Source organism: Pteropus vampyrus, unplaced genomic scaffold, assembly GCF_000151845.1.
Source record: "Pteropus vampyrus isolate Shadow unplaced genomic scaffold, Pvam_2.0 Scaffold26, whole genome shotgun sequence".
NCBI classification, from domain to species: Eukaryota; Metazoa; Chordata; class Mammalia; order Chiroptera; family Pteropodidae; genus Pteropus; species Pteropus vampyrus.
The window spans coordinates 9849456-9872303 of record NW_011888807.1 but is presented as its reverse complement, the minus strand read 5'-3'; the positions used below and the strand labels follow the sequence as shown (position 1 = coordinate 9872303).

Here is a 22848-nt window from a genome sequence, read left to right as displayed (position 1 = left end):
AATCTTTATTGAGAAGAAAATATATAGCTAAATGCATGTATTAGAAAATAGCAGAAGCTAAAAATCAATAATAATCTATTCCAAATTTGACACGAAATACAAAATAAAAGAAAATGAAATTAGAGGAAAAATAAATAAAATTGAAATAGAATGGAAAACATAAAAAGAATACGAACAAGTCAAAATATAGTTCATTTAAAAAGGCTAATATAATTGATTAATCCTTGATGAAACTGATCAAGAAGAAAATAAAATGATATGAAACCTAGTAAAAAAATATAGAAAATACTTAAATAGACACTTTGAAAAAGATATAAGTAGCCAATAAATATATTAAAAGTGCTCAATTTTATTATTAATCAAGGATTTCTACTTACTGAGGCCTATATATCTGTAACAGATGATCTTAGAAGTCTCCATTACAGCATGCCAGTCAACTATTTCTTTTTTCAACTGAGAGAATCAAAGACATCCAACTAAATATTTTCACTGGATATGCTTCTGTATCTCTGACTATTCTGTTTTATTCATGATTCTTATCAGACTAAATTATCCTGCAGTAACAAATCATTCCAAATCTTAGTGTCAGGTTTACTATTCATTCACACATGTCTATTATGGATAGCTAGAGGCTCTGTTCCATGTCAGTCTCATTCCAAGAGCTATCTGATATAGCAGCCATCATCTATACAATAGTGTTTATGATAAACCTCAGACAGTTTTTAAAAAGAAAGGTTAATTGTGAAAGTGTTCTTAATGCTTCTGCTCATATTTCATTTGCTAGAAGAAATCATGTCCATGTCTAATTTTAGCAGGGAAGCACTTTGAAAACCAGCTATGAATATTGGTAGACATTATAGTTCCATACCTATTCAACTCAGCACTTCTCTTATTTATTTATTTATTTTTTCCCCCCACAGTATTTCCTGCTCTCTTTTCTTTTACAGGCCTTGTCCTACATCTGTCTCCTTATTTTTCTAAAACTTAATTTCACCAATCCTTATTTTATCACTGTTCTCCCTATTGGCTATGTACTTTAAAATGAAATTCTCTAATCTTAAACACAAAACAAAACAAAAAACTATCATTAACACTTCTAAAACCTTTAGATATTTCTTTGTCTTTTTCTTTCATTATCAAAATAATTAAATATATATGTATATATTTTTTTTACATTCCATGGCTTCATTTCCCCAATATATACTAATCTTTTAATCCTACCCTTTTACATGCAGGCACACTACTGAAATCTTTCTCATAAAGCCATCAGTATTTTCAAAATATAAAAATTAATGATTTTGTTAATTTTTTATTCTGTTTAGTTTTTCTGCTTTACTGTCATTGGTGGCAGTTTGTTTCCTAGGCTCATCTCTACCTATCTCCTATTCAGAAGCTCTTCTAATATATGTCTACATAATGGGCATTTTTCTCCAATTTTCTATTTTGTTTCTTCCTTTATTACATTAATCTGTTTCTGGATGAGAGAGAACAGGAACAGATTCTCTCTCAACTAAATACCTAATCTGAATTTCAGCTTTTCCTCGTTTTCCTTATATCTAGGTGCCAAGTGAATCACATCTAAAACTTAACATGTCAAAATATAAGGTTATCATCTACTTGTATTTATTTGCTCTTCTCCTAAAGTCCGTAGTTCAATGAATGGAACAAAAATAGATGATCTCAGTTTGAAACTCTGGAATTATGCTTGATCTCTTTTTCCTCTTTTTTCTCTTTTTCCATAAATCCAATTGAGTCTCCTTTCTAAAATGCTATTCTAATAATTTCTCTTGGTTTTAACTTCTTTTTAATTTTTCTTTGTTGTTTCTCTTCCTACTTTCCTCTTTTCTTTCTTATGGAAGTAAATTTTAAACTTGCTTCAAGAAACTAGGTGTTTCGTGTAGAATTATGACAATGCTTCTCTATTCATGGGTATCTTATGTCTAGAATTTAGAATATTTGTCTCACATTTACAAAAAAGTTGGAAGTAAAGTTTAGTTTTTTTTCCCTCTGAACTATTTGAGAGTGAATTGCTAACAATGATCCATCACTCTTTAAATTTATAGTATGTAATTCTTAAAAACAAGAACACTCTCTTCCATGTAATAATACAACTACTGAGATCAAGAAATTAGCACCAGTGCAGTAAAACCACTTACACTAGCTTCCTATTGCTGCTGTATGAATTATACCCATTTATTATGTTACAGTTTTTAACATCAGAAATTCAAATGGGTCTCACTGGGCCAAAATCATGGTATTGGCAGGGCTACATTTTTTTTTTTTTTTTTGGAGTCTCTAAAGGATTTTTTTTTTTTTTACTTTTTCAGCTTGTGGAGTCTGCCTACTTTTTTTGATTTATGGTTCCCTTCCTTCATCTTTAAAACTAGGAGCACAGCATCTTTGAATCTCTCCCTGACTCTGACCCTCCTATGTCCCTCTTTAAATTACAAGAACCCTTATTATTACATTGGGTCCACTTTAATAATCCACAGTAATCTCTCCATTTTAACATCTTTAATTTAATCACATCTGAAAAGTTCCTTTTGTCATGAAAACTAACATATTCATAGATTTTGGGAATTTTCACATGTATAGGCACACCTTGGAGATATTGCGGATTTGGTTCCAGACCACTGTAATTAAGTGAATACTGCAATAAAGTGAGTTGTAATCTTTTCCCTGCTGGAGGGTCTTGCCTTCAATTTGTAAAAAACATAGCATCTGCGAAGTGAAATAAAGCGGAGCACAATAAAATGAGATATGCCTGTATATCTTTTAGGGGCCACTATTCTGCATATGACATCATTTACACTATTCTGCATGCCACATCATCTAATCTTCAGATTCAGTGAAAGATTTATCAGTTGTCCCAATAATATCCTTTATAGCAAAATAATAAATCTTGAAACATGTGTTGCATGTAGTTATATTTCTTTAGTCTCCTTCTATCTGGAACAGTTCCTCAGTCTTTCCTTAAATTTTATGTCTTTGACAATTTTGAAGACAAGTTATTTTGAAGTGTGTTCCTTAAGTTGGCTTTGTAAATTATTATGGTATTTCATTTACTTTGCAGTTTCAGATAGCAACCTATTTTAATTAATTATTCTGCCAATGATATTCACTTTGATCAGTTATTAAAGTGATGCCTGCTAGAATTCCCTACTTTTGACGCATTCTTTTTTCTTTTGGTATTAGTGAGCATTCTGTACGGAGGTATATCAGGACTATAGGAATATCCTACTTTCTCAACAATCTGTTACTATCATTATTTATTTTGATGCTCACATTGTGATTTAGACCGTGGAAATCCCTGTAAACTAGCTTCTGTGTTTTCACGATCCCATCATTCTTTGAGCACTTTGGAGTTTTCTAGCTGTCCTGTAAAAGCAACCATTTCTCATGGAGCACTAGTTCATTTTATTGGAGAATAATAATTAGAAACTAATATCTGCATATTAAGGATGTTTATTGCTATTGGTACATCATTAATTTTAGGATATATCAGTGGACAGAGATAGGGACAACACATACATGCACGAGTGCACACACATTCTTCATCAGTGATAAGGACCTAGAAGTGTGTTACCGGAACTCGGATCACCACAACGATAAAATCAGTACCATATTTCAAGTCCAATACCATCTTTTAGTTTTCTAGGACAAAATTTTTGGAGAAGAAAGAGAAGAAGTAGGGGAAGAGGAAAGAGAGGCTCAGAAATATTATTTTTCTTACATTTATTGAGGTAAAATCTAAATACAAGAACGTTTCCTCATTTTAAGTTCAAGATAGCATTTGCTTCATCCTCAAATGCCCTTACGTCCCCTTTGCAATTACAAACTCTCCTGACCTCTGGTTCCAGGTAACTACTAATCTGATTTCTTTCACTTTAGTTTTACCAGAATTAGGCACAAAAAGAATTGTACAGCATGTAGTGTTCTAGTTTTTCACTTAGAATAATGCATTTTAGATTTCTTCATGTTGTTACATGTATCAATAATTTGTTCTATTACTGAGCAGTATTCTATAGTATAGATATATTGCAATTCATTTATCTGTTTATAAATTAATAACCCTTGAGTGCTTCTCCAGTTTTATTTATTTAAATAAATAATTCTTTTATAACCATTTGTATACAAGTTATGAGAAGAAATGTTCTTCTTTCTCTTAGGTAATTATTGGTTTGATTACTAGGGTGTAAGGTAAGTATATGTTTAAATTGTAAAACATTGGCAAACTTTTTCCAGAGCGGTTGTACTATTTTTGATTCCACATACAATATATGAGAGTTCTAGCTACTTCACATTCCCTCTAACATTTAGTCTTTTTAATTTTAATCATTATTGTCAGTATGTAGTTATATCTTATTGTGGTTTGTTTTCTTAACAGTGAGTTTCAAAAAGAATTTTTTTTTTTAATTTTGATGAAGCGTAATTTATCATGTCTTTCTTTTTTATGATTTATGATCCTTATATCTTATTTAGGAAATCATTGCCTAATAAAATGTCACAGAGATTTTCCCCTTTGTTTTTCCTAGGCATTTTATTATTTCAGCTTTTACATTGAGATATAGGATACATTTTAAAGAAATTGTTTTGTTTATAGAGTGAGGTAAAATTTGAGGTTCATTTTTTTTCCATGTATATATTCAGCTGTTCCAGCTCCATTTGTTGAAAAGACTATTCTCTCTTCCACTGAATTACTTCGGTAACTTGACTATATAAATGTAGGTCTGTTTCCATACTTTCTATTCTAGTCCATTGATATCCAGGCCTATCCTTTATCCCATATCACACTATCTTGATTACTGTAGCTTGATTATAGTAGTGTAAGTTATTCAACTGTTTTTTTTAATTTTTTTTGCTAAGTTCTTTTCCTTTCTGTACAAAATTTTGGAAAAGGCTTGTCAATTTCTTGAAAAAATGTTAAGGTGTTTTATTCAATCATCTATATCATAAATCAGAGATGATGAAGTTTGAGAATAAAGTGGACATTGACAGGTATAGAGATATGGAAAGATATTATATCCAGGTGACATCTTTTGAGCCTCTGAATCAAGCAGCTGTTTGATTTTCATTTACTTGTACCATAAATTCTATTTTTTGAACAACTCAGTATCATATTTTTTTTGTCCCTTGCAAATAGTTGTTCTAAATTTTATATTCCCATCACAACTATTCTAGTTAAGACAGTTTTTTTTATCTCTTCCAGAACTGTTGTCCCCCAAAGCTATAATCTTTTAGCTATGAGATCAGATAATTTTAAGAAGCTTCTCATTACCTATAGGAAAATCTCAAACTTTTAATCATGGGTTTAAGATTTTCAATTATTGGGTCTTGCTATAATTTTTTAACATGTTTTTTACTCTTTCATACCTCACCTCACACAATCTTTGTTTCAGCTATATTGACTTTCTTATTTTATTTCCAATCCACCATGAATAAACACTCCTTTAAAACTTTTTTATGCTGCTACTTCTAAGTTTGGTGCTTATTCCATTTGTCTTTGATAGTTGAAATCCTAGTTATATCACATTTTTATTACCCTTCTAGGTTTTACTAGATCTCACATTAAAATGAATCCCTCTATTGTTCATCCTAGAGGTGACTAGAGAACTTTCTGCATCTATGAAAACAATTATTACAGCCATTTTTTGTTAAGTTTTGTGCATAATTCACCCCCCCCTCTAGAATATGAGCTCCCAAAGAACAGGGTCTATCTTTGGGTCCTTCAAAGGCCTAGAAGAATATCTTAAGGAACATATGTGTTAGATCAGTTATAAAAAGCAAAGTATTATTAATTCTTAAAAATAAATATAAAAAACAAACTTAACAGCTTCAAAAACAAATGATGCTTATAGTCCTGTTTCTTTGTTGTTCCCTTGTAGTTAGGAATTTTAGGTTCTATTTTAGATATTATAAGCCTTTTAATTTTGAAGGACAACTCTATTGCTATTTCTGGTCTCTCAGTTCAAAGGCGTATATGTAATGCAGGGGTTCTCTCAGATTTACAGGGACTGACAAGTATATATCTTAATAAAACAAAAATATTTAAATTACAACTTATTTGCATTATCTCTACATAAGTTTACATAATATGTTTCTGTTCATTTATCAACAAAAATATGATTTCAGAGTAATAGTGCACAAATGAAAAATTTATCTGAAAATTTAATGTATTTTATAACCATATCAAAAATTTTTAATCTATCTTGAAAGGTTGCTACTTTCCTCACCTTTTTATTTTAGTGTAAGATGATGATGGATGGCAGTTGTCACTAAAGGTCTTCTGAGTTCAGATATGCTTTAGGTCTATTTCTATAACTAAGGAAGTTCTTCAATTAAAGACTTTATAAAGATGGCAAAGAAGATAAAATGGAATAAATCCACATCCTATATTGGGACTACATAAGCTATTCTACATAAAGTTTACTTTAGCACTAATTGATAAATTCAACCTGTACAAAACTCTACAGTAAGTTATTTTCTTTCTTTTAAAATTTTTATTTCCCATACCTCAGCTTTAGTAAAGGAACAAACAAATATCTTTAGCCCGATGTATCCAAGATAATTGTATCTGTGTCCTACTTCTTTTATTGTCATGAAGGCTATACTGGTCACATAGGAGAACTGGTTTATACTGGTTCCCAGGAGCCAAATGTTAAATATTCAGAAATTTTACATGTCAGCTGTTAAAACATTGTAGTTTGAAATTGGCTGTGCTGTATATATATATACACCATGAATGTTGTCAATTGCTACAAATTAGGGTTCCCACTACTTTAGTCTGTTTGAACTGGTATAACATAAATATAATAGACTAGATAGCTTAAACAACAAACATTTATTTCTCACAGTTCTGGAGTCTAGGAAGTCCAAGATCAAGTTGCACATTAGGTTAGAACTTGCTTTCTGGTTCATAGATGGCTGTCTTCTTACCATATCCTCACATGGCAAAGGGTTAAGGGAGTTCTCTGGGGTCTCTTTTATAAGTATATTAATCCTGTTAATGAGGTCTCCACCCTCATGACCTAATCACTTACCAAAGGCCCCATCTCCAAATATCTTGACATTGGGGATTAGGTTGCATATATAAATTTAGGGGTGGGAGGGCACAAATATTGAGTCTTTAGTACCTACCTACAGGAAAAGTACCTTCCATATAGAAAAGTGGTTTACCAATATACCAATGATTATAATAGTTATAGGTACTCTTATTTTTATTTTATGCCATTTTTGTTCCACAGCAGTCTGTCCTGAGAACCTGAATATTTACATAATGGGAATAATGTTAAACACCGGCTTATCTCAATGGTCTTGAACTCTCTCAGAGTAATTATCCCCTTGAGTTCAGGAAACTCTCCTAGTGTTCAAGAAATCCTCCCATCCCTTTTGAGCATACGTGTAACCTTGAGATTATGTGAGTTTCCAACTAGTGTTAAGCAAGGTCTGGCAGACCTGATATGTTTTGTTCATGCAGCTTAGTCAACCAATGGTGCAGACAGCATCAACCGAACTAGGTTGACTGGGACTAAGTTTTCTAAAGCTCCTAGCGAAAAAACATTTCTTCTAAAAGTTGTCCTTCATCAGGGCCCTTGCTATCAACTGATGATTATTACATCTATTTTCTGTCTACTCTGCTCCCATCCTCACTCAAGTTTCTTTCTGTTCTTAAAGATTCAAAATAAAAGCTGAAATATACTTTCCCTATATTTGAACTTGCCGAATAGTTCATAATTTCATTGTTTTCTTTCTAATATTTAGACTTTTCCCAATGCGGAATGCTGAATATTACTTATCTAGGAATTTTCTCTTTAAATCTGCAACATAGGCTTCAAGAACCAGCTTCCTCAATACATCATTCATTATTGCTTAGCCACTATTGGACTAAATTTGCAGACAATGAGACTCTTCACATTGGAGAACTAAAACTGGGAGTCTGGGTATAGAAATACCCCCTGGTCCTAACTATGGGCAAGAGTTCTCCTGCCTCTCCATCTTCTATGGTCAAAAAGGTGGTCAAAGTGAACATTTTTTCTGAGGCAAGAGGAGGTGAGAATGAATGCCTACTCTTTAAAAGCACTCTGAACTGAATCCTCAACCACAGTCATAATGTGATAGAGACCTTGGCTCACTCTGCTGCCTGGATTGGGGTGGAATGGTCTGTTCAACTAATGTTTACATGATACTTCTGCTTTGAGGGAATTGTGTCATCTGCTTCTTTGTTACTGCTGAGAATAGGGACCTGAGACAGGGAGGCCTCAGAATTTGTACGGCATTGGTTATCTTCCTGGGTATGACTGAGTTTAGGTTAGTCTTGTCACCATTATTAAGTGCAGGGGGCATCTTCATCTATCTGCTCTTTATTTGAGGGATGTTTATATATTTACATGGTCTGATAATTATTTTACACAGAGACTTATTGGGGAGAATGAAACAGAGGGTGGCCTCTGCCTTCTTTAGGCTACTGTTTCTTATTTCTTTCCCCTCCTTCATTATTAGTTTGCATTTGTTGATATACACGGGAGCTTTTGTTTTAAAAAAAAAAAAAAGAGAGGAGGAAGAGTTTGGATTGTGATAGGGGAATTAAGTAGAATGGATTTAAAAATATGGTGATTATGGTATTATGTCTATTCCCATCTACTATTTGAAATAGATTTGAACTTCTCCATATGAGTTAACATGTAAAGACTAGAAATAGATGGATTCATTTTACATGAGAGGCTTAAACCAAACCTGGAAAGTACAATCACCAATAAACTCTCTTATAGTCTTAGAGACTCTGAGCCCTTGAGAGGGCAGCAAACCATAAAGATATATTACAGACAATTTATCTAACTTCATGAAATTAAGGGGGTCATATGAGAGTGGTTTTAGGATGGTGTGAGGGATGTATCATCTATCATGGGATACGGATCCTAAACCCATAAATACTCACATTTTTAACTTAGAATTCAGACAATTTAAGTTTCTAATGAGAAACCTGTATTTCTCTTTTTCCCATCTTTCTATTTAGCTTTTTCAGCTCTCAGGGACTTCTCAAAAGGCCTAATAGCTACAGTGGTTAATCCTAGAAAACATTTTTCATAGAAAAAGGTTTTCAGAAAAAAAAATCAATCTATTATTCTATTTAAAACTTTATTATGCTCTATAAAAATATATTTTAAAATCCAATAAAGAGTGGGATTTTCCAATTTTTTAAGGTTATATGTTTGAGAATTTGAGTGAAAAAGTTACTAATTAACAAAAGAGAAACAGATTCACACCCATTTTTTAAAAATAATTTCTTGCATACTGTCTTCATAGGTAGAGCTCAGTTTTTTGTTTTTGTGTGTTCTTTTAAAATTTTTTACTCTCAAAAAACAAAGATATTTTAAAATTATTATTTTTATAGGGCATAAGATTTATTTTCTATAGCTTAGAGGGGTTATATTATAAATTAGAATTAATTTATTTTTGGTCAGATTTTATTTGCTTTTTAAAAAGTAGTTAAAGATACCATTTAAACAATTCAGTACTTAGGGATAGATGTAATAAATTAGAAGATTATAACTTTAGTAAAAAGTTTCCACCAAGTTATTTGTAGTGGATGCTATAGTGTGTCACCCAGATCCCCCTTCAGGAATCAATTCCCCTATTGTCACAAGAGTTACCTGTAGATAGTTCATAGCTAATTCTACCCTCGGGAATCGCTCTTAGCCAAAAAGGAATTGCCTTACCAATGTTTATGCTCTTTTTTCCCTGGGCTGGCATATATATATATATATACATACATACATACATACACACCGATTCATGTTGAGAATAAAACGTATGGTCCCCTTGTGTTTTGGTGGAGCAAATATGAACCATTGAAGCTTCAGAAGTCTCCATGGGATTGGCTCTATCTTTTGTTACAGTAGCATTACAGCTCAGGTTCCTCCTCTGTCCATTCCTGCTGGCCTCACTCCTTCATGGGTGTTGATCCCAAGCAAATTAAACTTCTTGCATTCAAACCCCTGTCCCACATTCTGTTCCACAGTGAACAAAACTTGACCTAAGACTGTTGATATCAGAACTTGTGTGGTCCAAGGAAACAGATTCTAAATCAGACTTTAAGCTTTATCAACCAATAGCCAGCAGACAATGCATACCCCACTATAGGTGGTAAATGGAGTGTTGATATTCCCTGATACACTATAGCAATGGAATCTTTAAAATTTTAACCAATGGTAAACTAGGATAACATACCTTTAGAAGAAATACACTGATAGGTGCAATAACTACAATGATCAAGAAGCTCAGAACAAGCAGCATAGGACAATAGAATTTGATGACTGTTGCTGAATGTCATAAATTTATTGGGAAAGACAAAGACTTAGGTGATTAATTGCCAATTTAAGGTAAAATGTGAAAAAATAGAGTCTCATTTCTTGTAGCCAGATGTAAAAACAAAAGATCAGCCCCAGAATCTGCTTATAAGAGTAGCACAGCTCTAGAGAAGCCTGAGTTATCAATCTCAGCATATATGCTGTGCCAGGGTTAAGGTTCTAATTTTGAAAGAGTGGAACCCTAAGTCTTTTTTTCTTCAGATTTATTGAAATATAATCGACATATAAAATTGTGTAAGTTTAAAGTGTACAACATGATGATTTGATATAGATATGTATTGAAAGATGATTATCACAAAAAAGTTAGTTAGTGCATTAATGCACTTGGAAAATATTTATCTGTAGAGTCTATGGTATTGGCTTAGTCTTCAGAAGTAGTCTACTCTTCTATATTAAAAGTCAGTCTTCCTTTTTTATTTGAAGACAATGCAATCCTCTGACTTGCAAGACAAAACATCTTACCCCTTCAGAGTCTCCACTACTTCCAGTCCTGGCTAACAACAAGGGTTAAGTGATAATATAATCCAGCCTGATTTATGCTAGTTCTGTTAAGGGAGAAATAGAATGACATACCGAAGAAACTATAAGACTTAGCTAAATTAATTTAATTTAGCAGAAATTATGTATGGGACTGAGGAAGGTGGACCATTGCAAGCACTCACTCATGATACAGGTAATACATTTTAGCAAAGATAAGATAATGTTAACATACTGCTATGTGGCCTCTTAGAAGCTGAGAGAAAGTGATGGCTTTCACTAAGTGAGATACAAATGTCAAAAATAAGATGTCAGATGGCGGAAGAAAAATTTAAAAAGTCAAAGAATTTGGTTTGCCAGAGTGAACATACTGCATAAGAGCTGCGAACTCACCAGCTGACTATGTTCCACAAGAGCCTGGAGGACGTTCTATTTTCCACGATGATAAAGTCAGAGAAATTCCTAACTCATTGTAAAGGTCAATGGGGACTGTTATCTGAAGATCAGGACTAATGGCAGAAGATGCTGGTACATAATATTGGAAGGAAAGCAGAGTTGACATTGGTATCTGAGACCCCAAAATATCCCTGATAAAATGAGAATCATGAAATAATATAGGCTAAGTGGTAGTGAAGCAAGGTCAGAATGGCAGCTAGCAAGGCTGACTTACATAGAAATATAGAGATGCTGATAGGATATGGTAGCCCTAGGAAAAATGTAAATTAGAAACTGATAAGGATATTGCTGAATTTATAACAATCAAAGGAATTCAAGGATGGATGCTTAGGAGGCTGAGGGTTGCTGCCCCATAAAATGTCACAATTTCTTACTCAACTTATGATATGAACCAATTTTAAGTCCTCTAGATACCACTGAATGAAGAAAAAAAACAGTTTCCTAGGAGGAAGGAACTCATAAAACTAAAGCAAATGTACTGTGCATAACAATTCCCAGTCTTTACTCAGAGTGACCTATATCCATTTATTTGGATAACCATACATGTGGAAAGGGGGATAGCCAGATATTTAGAGAACAGTTGGGCTCAGGGTTTGAGTTGATATTGATACATAATTGTCTCGAGGGTTACCACCATCTTTCTGTTATGTTGGGGGCATATAGAGGCCAGGTAATAAATGGAGTCTTGAGTACACTAAGTATATGAGCTCATCTATTAGACCTTTCTCTAGTCTTCAAATACATACTTATGATGCAGAGACTGCATTTAATTTCAATAATCTATGTAATAAGAGCTATTGAAATGGAGAATCCCTAATAGAAGTTTTGAAGCTGGCCAAGATAGTATATCAAGAAAATTTTGCATAAACTTTGCTTAAGGCTATAAAAGACTGGAATGGTGATTCCTGTTATATCTTCCATTTAATTCATTTGTCTTCCCCCAACAATAAAAGTCAGATAGATTCTGGAAGATAACAGTGAACTACCACAAACTCAAACAAATAATAGCTCCAATTGCAACAGATATTCCAAACGTAACCATCTTTTAAAAAAATAAAGGCAATCAGAAACAGCACCACACCAAGCCATATTGGAGCTTTAGATAAAAGGAAAAATTAGGACTATTGATTCCGTTTTTACTAAAATTTTTGATATTTTATTCATCATGATTTTTTTTGTTTGATGATAAAATCATTATAATTTTATTTTAAAAATATTGTATTAAAATATTATTTATTTTGATTACTGAATTTTTTGTGTTTCCTTAAATTTTGTGTCTGATGCTAGTGTCTTACTTAGCCCACTCTAGTACTGGCTCTGTATAACAAAGCTTCAGGAACTTGGTAAGCAGCCATTGTTCTGATGAATGCATTATTTCCCATTGCTAATGGGAAGGAAAACCAGAGCAGTTAACATTCATATGTAACAAACAAAAATATATTGTAAAAGTCTTATCCCAGGGCTATGTTAATTATCTTATTCTGTCATAAATACGCCCAGAGGGGAACTAAGTGCTTTGGACAATCCATATAATATTATATTGTTTAACTATATTAAGTAGACTAGATGAAGTAGAAGTATTTATGCTGGTGGCATTTTTAATATACATATAGTCTAGAGGGTGGACAATAAACCTTATGAAAATTCAGGGACTTGCTACACCTGTGAAATTTGTTTCAGTGATCTAATACATGCCAGATCATCAGCACAGTAACGGACAATTTATTGTTTCTTTCATCTCCCACCACGAAGAATGAAAACACAATTCCTATTAGAGGAGTATCATAGAAGGCTAACAGCTTTGAGTTGAACACAGAACAAGAAAGCATTCTGCAGAAGGTTCTGGCTATATTACAAGTAGCCCTACTACACTGACCTCCCCGCCTCTACCCCCTTCACCTTGAAGATAGCAGACTTCATAGTATTAAAGGTATCTGTGGTAGGCAAAAAAAATCACTATATGGTATTTTCACATTACCTAAATGGAGACTTATAATATGGACCTGTTGATGTTCTGGAACAAGACTATGCCATCTGCAGAGCAAAATTATATTCTATTAGATTAACAGTGATGACATGCTAGGGGTCTTGATAGAGACAGAGAACCTAAATGAATGTCAAATAACTATGCAGAACTGAGTTATGCCAAACTCATCTACTCATATGTTGATCAAGTCCAGTGGCAATTCATCATGGCAGCATTAATTCATGATCATGGACAGAGGGTACAATAAACAACACAAGCAGGTGGCTCAGACTGATAACATGTACCTCTGTCTCATTGGAGAGTCTCATTTATCATGCACCTATGGTATATGGGGAATTCATTATGAATAGCTGATGGAGGAAGGAAAGGCTTAGCTTATATCATAAAATGAGTTGGATTGACACGCCAGCTAAAAATTAATGTATTTACTATGCTACAGATCAACATAGGGGTGGTCCGTGGATGGGGGGGAATCCCCCCAGTGGGTATAATTTTGAGTAATACACATCTATGTGGAAAAAAAAGTGGCCTGAGGTTAGATTATATGTAGGCTTATGGACAGTGATGGATAAATCAGATTGATCAAGGGCTTGATGGAGAAAGATTTGATGATCAGAAATAAATGATTTTCTGGGAATGAGATATATAGATGGATCTATGGGAGTGAGCATGAAGTGTAAAAAAAATAGAAATTGATAGTTTTGTCAATAGATCATTCATAGAAGAACTAAACAAGTATACAGAATGTCTTGGCCAGTTGACTTCAGCCACCATGTGGTCATCAACTACCCAGTTTTGGCAAAAGGGAGGCATAAACAGAATAGCCATGGGTGGCAGGGATGTGGATCTGCCTAGCCTCAACGACAGGGGCTTGCATTCAGCAAAGCCGAGCTAGCTATTGGGGCTGCTGAATATGTAAGTTTCTAGGAACAAATAACAATGCTGAGTTATTAACAAGGCACCATCTCTCAAGAAGGCCAGTAGGCTATTTGGTGTCAAAGTGATTTAACTGGATCCCTAGTACTCTAGAAAAGGCAATAATTCATCTTGATTTAAATCAACACATGCTTCACATATGTGGGTTTACCTTATCTGCAGAACTTCAGACAGCTCCACCATCCACAAATTTTTAGATTATTTGTTTGATTAACAGAATTCTGCTTAACATTGTTTTGGATCAAGGAACCCACTTTACAGCACACAGTGTGACCGTAGGTATATGAGCAATGGAATGGACATTTGAAAGTGTATCTGAGGCACCAGTTTACAGATGATGTTCTCTAACATTAGTATTCCTTCCTCCAAAATACAATATGGACTTTAAATCAATAATCGTTATACATTATTATATACCCAATAATAATTTATTCATCTGAGAATAAAAGGGAAGGAATGGCCTCACATAACATTATTTCCAATAACCCACTTGGATAATTTGTGTTTTACAACCCTCATCCCCATATCTTTTAATTCTGTGGGTCTAGATGTCATAATACCCAAAGGGGAGTGCTTCCACTAGGGAACACAGCAAATACTCCATTATACTTTAAAGTATGGCTGCTACCTCATTGCTTTGGGCTTCTTTTACCAAGAGACCAGCAAGATTGGGAAGACTTACTATCCTGATAGAGAAATTGATGGTGATCACCTGGAGGAGATAGAGCTATATATATATAGTGGGCACAGTTGGGAAGGATGTTTCACATTCAGGCGATAAAATAGGCCATCTCTTGGTACTCTTTGGATCAATTTTGAGAATAAATGAGAAATAGTCAGAACAGGCATAGAACTAAGAACATTTTCCCATAAAAGATGAGGGGTCTAAGTCACCAAGTTAGCCACTCTTTTCAGCAGAAATGCATCTAAAGTGGTGGTGGAGGAGGGAAATAATAAATATCAGTTGTGGCCTCCTGACCAGCTGTAGCAGCTTCTTACATTGGAGAGTCTCACTTATCACAAGTTTTTTTTCTAAAAGAGACAAATTTGAATCCTGGAGTAACTGTCCCCAGTGGGGGTGTATTTATTATCTGAAGTAAGTGGATCTGAGAGGCACAAGGAGTGGAAAGTAGTGAATACTACGGTGCATTGATCAGTCCTCTTCAGAACTAACATATTTATTACCCTAGCTTCCAGGAAGACTGACTTCTGAGGACTCATAGATGAATCCTTCCTCAAGAATTGCTCTCAGCTTGAATCCATTGATTGGTTGACTTGGAAGTACAAAGCCTAGCCCGCTTGCCTTACTTGGGAACAACTTTGAACGGTCATCCAAGTTTCATAGCATCCCATTGAATTGGCTGAATCTTTGTTTCTTTTTCCTTTTGTAAAGATATTCAGAGTGTTATAATATAAAGCCACAGTTTTACCGGAGACCTGAGTTCACTTGCTAATGAGACCTTGGTATTCTCCCCTCCTGTCCCCCATGGGCCTCCCCAGGGACTCCATCACACATGTGGATTTAAAGATAAAACTTAACACTCTTAGGGGATGAGAGGACGAGCCACTCCCCCAGCTACGAGGCAGGCCTATCAAGGAGGTACGTCTGTTCTGATTCCTTGGGGTACTTCGAGGGCATTCCCAATGCCCCTTTCTCAGTTGCAACATCTCATAAGTAAACTTTCAGGGTGGTAAGATTAACACCACCGATCTGTCCCAGAGACCCCTGACACATCCCGGCAGTCTTCTTCCCATCAAAATTTAGTTTTTGTCTCTGATTTTCTATCTATCAAATCTCCAAATCCCAGTTTTTTCCAGTGGTTCTTGTGCCATCAGTTGCCTCTCCATTCTGCATTCTAAATATTCTTTTGATTCTTTTCTGCACAAAGCCTTTTAGAAATTATTTTCATGGAGACACTTCAGGAATTTCTCCTTAAAGCTTTTACATTCACCGAAATGGTCCAGTGGGAAGATGCCCTTGTCCTGGGGCTGCGGCTGGAAGCTTGTGGAACTGAAGTTCATAGCTGTCGACATGATGGTGACACCTGACCCCTAGCACGATGCGCACAGTTCGCAGGCCAGTGGGGAGAGCCTGAATCTTTGTTTCAATTGTATCACAGTTAAATGCTACGTCTACCCAACAGATGCTTCTCAAACACTCACAGGTGTTGCTCTAAGAGCACTTTCTAATAAACGTCCTACATGCTCAAATGCTCTCAGATGCTCAAAGTCTATCCTCTGGGGAAACTAACTTAAAGCAGGATTACCTCAAATTGCCAAGGCTCATTTCATGTGAAAATTTTAAAAGGAGTTTTGTACATAAATGTTGCAAAGTAACTCTATTGCATAAAGTAAATTTCTCTCCTTAGGTACTTTTTACTCTAATTTCTTCTTTGTTACTTCCTATTTATTTCTGTTACTGTTTGTTTTCCTTTTGCCAAGTGCAGTTAACTTCAGACATCGTTTGGGCGCGGTGGGTGGGGACAGTTTAGGATGCTTGCTTTTTTTCCCCCTGCCTCCCACCCTAATTTGGCCTCATTACTAACCAATCATGTGAACTTGGATGAATTACGTTTCCTTGGGTAAGAGTTGATTCATTTATTAATTAAGAGGAGTTGTACTAGGTGATTGATCTTTAAAGTATCTGGAAACTTTGAAAGGTTATTATTTTCCTTTTTCACTGTTTTTATACTTGAAATAACATTGCAATTTGGGTTATAGAATTACTGGATGTGAAAGAAAAATACTAAAGAAATTTTTAAATATTATGGGGTAGGGTCTTGGTCATTCTAAAGATTGGTGCAAGTTGTATAGATATTGTTTGATAATGCTAATGAGACAAAAGAAAAGCTTCTCCATGGCAGATGACTTGCGACGAATCATGTAACAATGATGCATATAATTCATCTGCATCAGTATTTGTGATATGAGAATTTATAGACATGATTGAATTTATGATTCCTTCATTCAGCAATTACTTGTTGAGTGCCTGTTTTGTGCCCTGGGGATATAGAGATTAATAAGATAAGATCCCAATTCTTGAATAGCTTGGAGTCCAGTGAGAGGGACAGACAGATACACAAATATTACAATGTAAAAGATCTGCTATAAGAGAGTATAAACAGAATGCTGCTGATTAATTTTGTAATGATATTATGCAGACAGGATACATTTCTTATACAAAAATTGACTGTCAATCAATTTGAGTGTGTCTGAATTATAACAAAGGCAATTTTGATCATTCTATTTTAAGTCAGCAAGGCACCTCTTTAAAACCAACAATTGTTGTAGCTATTCAGATCAGCAGTATGGTTCTGCTGGGACATCATAAGCCCCTTCTTTTTTCATCAGATCTTATCTAGCATCTATTTTGCTTTAAATATCATTCAAATAATCCTTAACTAAAAAAGAAGAAAGATTACTAATTGAAAATAGCATTTCTTAGACTAGAATTATGATTCCAGGCTGGACCACACCCAAGCAGCTCAAGGTGGCAGAGGGGAAAGGTTGCAGAAATTACGAGAAAGAGTAAACTATGGAAACAGATGGGCTACAAAGAAAGTAAGGAATTATTTTATGATTATAGACAAGTGGTATACTATATAAGATGTTAACTGCCAATGCTGACCTACATTTTCTTCCTCTTCTAAACTGATGCACAATGTGTTTGTTCTCTCCAGTACCTAAAAAGGCAGAAGCTGCCTGAAGTCAACAATTTTTTCTACCATATTCTGAATTGAAAATCTACTGGAGAGCTAATGCTAGTGTGAAGGGTGGTAGTTGAGGGGTCTGGGTCTGTGAGGAGGGGAGGAGAGTCTCTGGAAAACTGGGGAATGCTTTTGAGATTAGGGAGGGAGGAAAATGAGATTATCCTGAACTGAAGAGTAACAGATCAGTGTGTCCTAGGGTAACAAGGTCATAGGTCACCCAAACTAAGACTCTTTTGAGAGTGAAAGTTGGTGCAAAAAATAATTGAAATGTATTCATGTCTTGAAATATTTATTTATGGATTAACCAATTAGCTTTATAATATTGATTTATTTTCAGATAGTTTTATTCTGAAAAATCATATATAAAAGTTTTTCTAAAAAATAAAATTAACAGATATTAGGTATATTAAAACCAAGTTAAAAATCTTATTACCTATACATTAAAATAAACAAAATTGTTATTCTTGGTGTATACTCATACACTTTAATCTGCATCTTTAATTTGAGTAATTGTCATTTTTCTGAAAATACATTTTAACTGTCATATTAATTACTTAATTAAAATTTCCTATAGCCAGACCTTCAAGTGACTTCTCTTTAAATTATAATATGTTCAGTGAGGAAATACTCCTTCTATAGATACTGAGATACATGCAAGCTTGGTGAACATTATGCTAATTGAAGGCTATTCTCAAATTCTAAATATTTTCACATTGAAATTTATAATTATTTCAGAACAAATATTTTCACACTGTCTTTCTATCTCCAATTGAAAGACCTTTCTTCAAAATATATTTTAAAGAATAAGACTTGTCGAATTAAGTTTTCACTATTTATAATTCATCTAAATGGTTTGTCAAATTCATACACATAATAGGAAATCTCAATTTTATTTTACTTTGGTTTAGCATATAAATTTTCAAATGAAAAATCGACATTCTAACAAAATTATTTATATGAAATAATAGATTCTGAATCATAAAAACAGAATTTTCAAAATTAAATTGTATATACTATTTGCATTCTTATTTATTTTCACTTTTAAATATTTCATTTATAAATTACGGTTGGCATACAATAGTATATTAGTTTCAGGTGTACAACATAGTGATTCGACTTTTAATAACTAACAAAGTGATCGCCCCGATAAATCTATTACCCATCTGACATCGTATATAGTCATAACAATGTTACTGACTATATTCTTCATGCTATAATTTATATCCTCATAACTATTTTGTAACTACCAATTTGTACTTCTTAATCCCTTCACTTTTTCATACACCCCATACCACCCTCCCATCTGGCAACCCTCAAAATGTTTTCTGTATCTATGAGTTTGTTTCTGTTTTATTTATTTTGTTCTTTAGATTCTACATGTAAGTGAAATCATATGGCATTTGTCTTTCTCTGTCTGACTTAATTTCACTCAGCACAATACTCTCTAGGTCTAATCATACTATTGCAGATGGCAAGATTTCATTTGTTTCTATGGCTGGGTAATATCTCACTGTATTTATGTACCACTTTTTTTATCCATTCATCCATTGTTGGACACCCAGGAAGCCTCCATATTTTGACTATTATAAACAATGCTGAATGAATATATGGATTCCCATGTAGTAGTTGAAGTAATGTTTTTGGGGTTTTTTGGATAAATACCTGGAAGTGGGACAATTAGGTTATCTCTTGTTACAGCGTTTGTGTTAAAGTCTATTTTGTCTGGTATAAGAATGGCTATCCCAGCTTTTTGTTTGTTTCTATTTTTCTGAAACATCTTTTTCCATCCCTTTTCCTTCAGTCTACGTGTGTTTTTCGATCTGAAGTGTGTCTCTGGTAGGCAGTATATGTAAGGATCTTGTTTTCTTATCCATGCAGCCACCCTATCTTTTGATTGGAGCATTTAATCTATTGACATTTAAAGTAATTGTTGCTAGATATGTAGTTATTGCCATTTTATTACTCTTATTTTTAATTTTTTTTTCGTTTTTCTTCTTAAAGAAGTCTCTTCAACATTTTCTGTGATACTAGCTTGGTGATGATGAACTCCTTTAGCTATTTCTTATCTGAGAAGCTCTTTATCTGTCCTCTGATTCTAAATGATAGCTTTGCTGGGTAGAGTAATCTTAGTTGTAGATCCTTTCTTTTCATCATTTTGAATATTTCCTGCCAATCTCTTCTGGACTGCAAAGTTTCTGTTGAGAAATCAGCTGTTAGTCTTATGAAAACTCTCTTGTAAGTAACTTAACTGCTATCTTCTTGCTGCTTTTAAGATTTTCTCTTTGTCTTTAACCTTTGACATTTTAATTACAGTGTGTCTTGGTGTAGGCCTCTTTGTGTTCATCTTGTTTGGGTCTCTTTGTGCTTCCTGGGCTTGTAAGTCTATTTCCATTGCCAGATTAAAGAAGTTTTCTGTCATTATTTCTCAAAATAGGTTTTCAATTCCTTGCTCTCTCTCTTCTCTTTCTGGTATTCCTATGATGAGAATGTTGGTATGCTTGATGTTGACCAAGAGGCCCCTTCAACTATGCTAATTTTTTTTGATCCTTTTTTGTTGTTGTTGTTATGATTGGGTATTTTCTGTTACTTTGTCTTCTAAATTGCTCATTTGATCTTCTGTTTCATCTAATTTACTGTTGATTCCTCCTAAGGTAGTCTTCATTTTAGTTACCATATCTTCATTTCTAACTGTTGTTTAAAAAAAAAATGTTTTCTATCTCCATTTTTATGTTTTCTATCTCTTTGTTAAAGTTTCCACTGAGTTCTTCTAATCTTCCCCTAAGTTCATTGAGCATTCTTATAACCAGTGTTTTGAACTCTGCGTCTGGTAGATTGTTTGACTCTATTTTGTTTAGTTGTTTATCTGGAACTTGGTTCTGTTCTTTCATTTAGGACATGTTTCTTTGTCTCCACATTGGTTGCCTCCCTGTGTTTGTTTCTATTTATTAAGTAGGGATACTATGTCTCCTGGTCTTAGTAGAATGGTCTTATCTAGTAAGTGTCCTGTGGAGCCCAGTGGCACAATCTTCTTGGTCACTTGGGTCATGAGCTTCAGGTGTGTCCTTTATGGGTTATGTGGGGCCTCTTGTTGTAGTTGAGCCTTGGTTGCTATTTGCATATCAATGGGAGGGATTGACTCTCAGGCTGATTGTTTGTGAAGACTGACTGGTGACTACAGTGGAGGAGTTGTTATCCAAGGGCTGACTCTATGGAGCAGGATTCACTTTAGTAGGGCTCTGGTGCCTGCCCACTCTGCCCTTTGGATATGTCATCCTTGGATGTGGTCCTGGGTGGTGCTCTGGTTCAGACCAAAGCTGGCCACCAAACATGCAAGCTGGGGTCTCCTGAGAGGGGCTCCGCTGTGTGCCAAGTTCAGCTGTAGCCCAGTCTTGCTTGGAGCCATCTGACCTGAGCCACAAAGCAATCCACAAATGGTTGCAACCTAAACTGTGCATGGATATGCCTCAAGAATCCAAGCCACAAACCAAGGGCTGCTGCCACTAGTGTCAGGCTTGAGGCTGCGTAGCAAGAGATGCAGAATATGCCAAGGCTAGATGCTGTTTGTTTAGGTTTTATGAACCTTTGAGAGTTTTTAGGAAAGTTTACAGCATGAGCCCAAACCGGCCATTTGTATGAAAAAAGCCACTGGAAGCAGCTTGGGTGAGCCTGTTAGTTGGGAGAGACAGGGTCTCAGGGAATCACTTGGGTGGGGTAAGCAGATTGATGGAGACTTAGACATGTGCATCTGCATGCTGAATGGGGGAGGGCTCAACAAAGTACTTGCTCACTGCTAGCACTTTTTTTCTGGCAGAAAGCTGCCCCTTAGTCTTCACCCTGAAGCCAAACAACTAAGTTCCTCACCATGTCCCTGGTGCTTTTTAAGCAGCTGCCCCAGTGCCACAGAGTGAGTGAGTCCGTCTGTGAGTAAGTCAGCATTAGGGCTCCTTGAAAGAAACATCTGCAACTCCATCCATACTCCATCTTACTCAGCCACAATCTTGGCTGGTTTTCAGAGCCAGAATTGTCAAAACTTCTCTTCCTGGCACTGGAATGCTGGGCTGGGGAGCCCAGTGTGAAACTAGGACCCTTCACTCCTCCATGGAGACCTCCCCAGCCAAGATATACCTCCTAATTCTTAATCACCATATAGAGTGTGGGACCAGCTTATTTTTGTAGATTTCTGCCCCTCCTACCAGTCTCAAGGTGGCTTCTTCTGTGTGTCCTCAGTTGTAGGACTTCTGATCAGCTAGATTTTAAGTGACTCCCAATGGTGGCTATTCTGTAGTTGTAATTTAGATGTGGTTGTGAGAGGAGGCAAGCACAGCATTTAGCTATTCTACCATCTTGACTGGAAGCTTGGATTCTTATCTATAAATGTGTTCAGTTTCTCCCTTACTTTTGTAGGGTTAATTTTTTCTTTCTGCTTACAAACTTCTGTTTAATATTTTCAGTTTGCTAAGAGCTTTAAAATTAGAGATTTTTTGTGATCTATCATCTAAGTCAATTTGGGCTGCTATAACAAAAATATCATAGATTAGGTGGCTTAAACAACAAAAATTTATTTCTCATGGTTTTATAGAAATTATTATTTCTATGTAAACTTATTAATTATTAATTACTATCTATTTTGCTGAAGCTAGAGAGTCACAGGGACTAGTGAGTAATTTATGAAAATATTATATTGAGCTCATTCACCAAAAGATAGTAAAATATAAAAACATTTGGCTATAGAATATAACTTTATAAATTATGCAATACATTCAATTATGGTTGCAAAAAACTACTGGTAACTAATCACTTAAAAGCTGAGATTTAGCTCTTCGAAAAATTCAATTTTAGTAAGACTGCAAAATAGTTTCTCCATTGAGATAATACTAAGAAATAAAACATTGTACTCTGCTTCATTTCCTTGCTA

At 34.7% G+C, this 22848-nt stretch overlaps 1 protein-coding gene across 1 annotated transcript; it reads right to left on the bottom strand.

The window, feature by feature from the left end:
• Window positions 1-15977: 15977 nt before the first annotated feature.
• Window positions 15978-16288, bottom strand: LOC105289653 (cytochrome c oxidase assembly protein COX19). Its single transcript, XM_011356420.2, is given in 2 exon segments — window positions 15978-16034; window positions 16036-16288. Coding segments are annotated over 2 exon segments (279 nt in total). The 5' UTR covers window positions 16258-16288.
• Between the last annotated feature and the right edge of the window lie 6560 nt (window positions 16289-22848).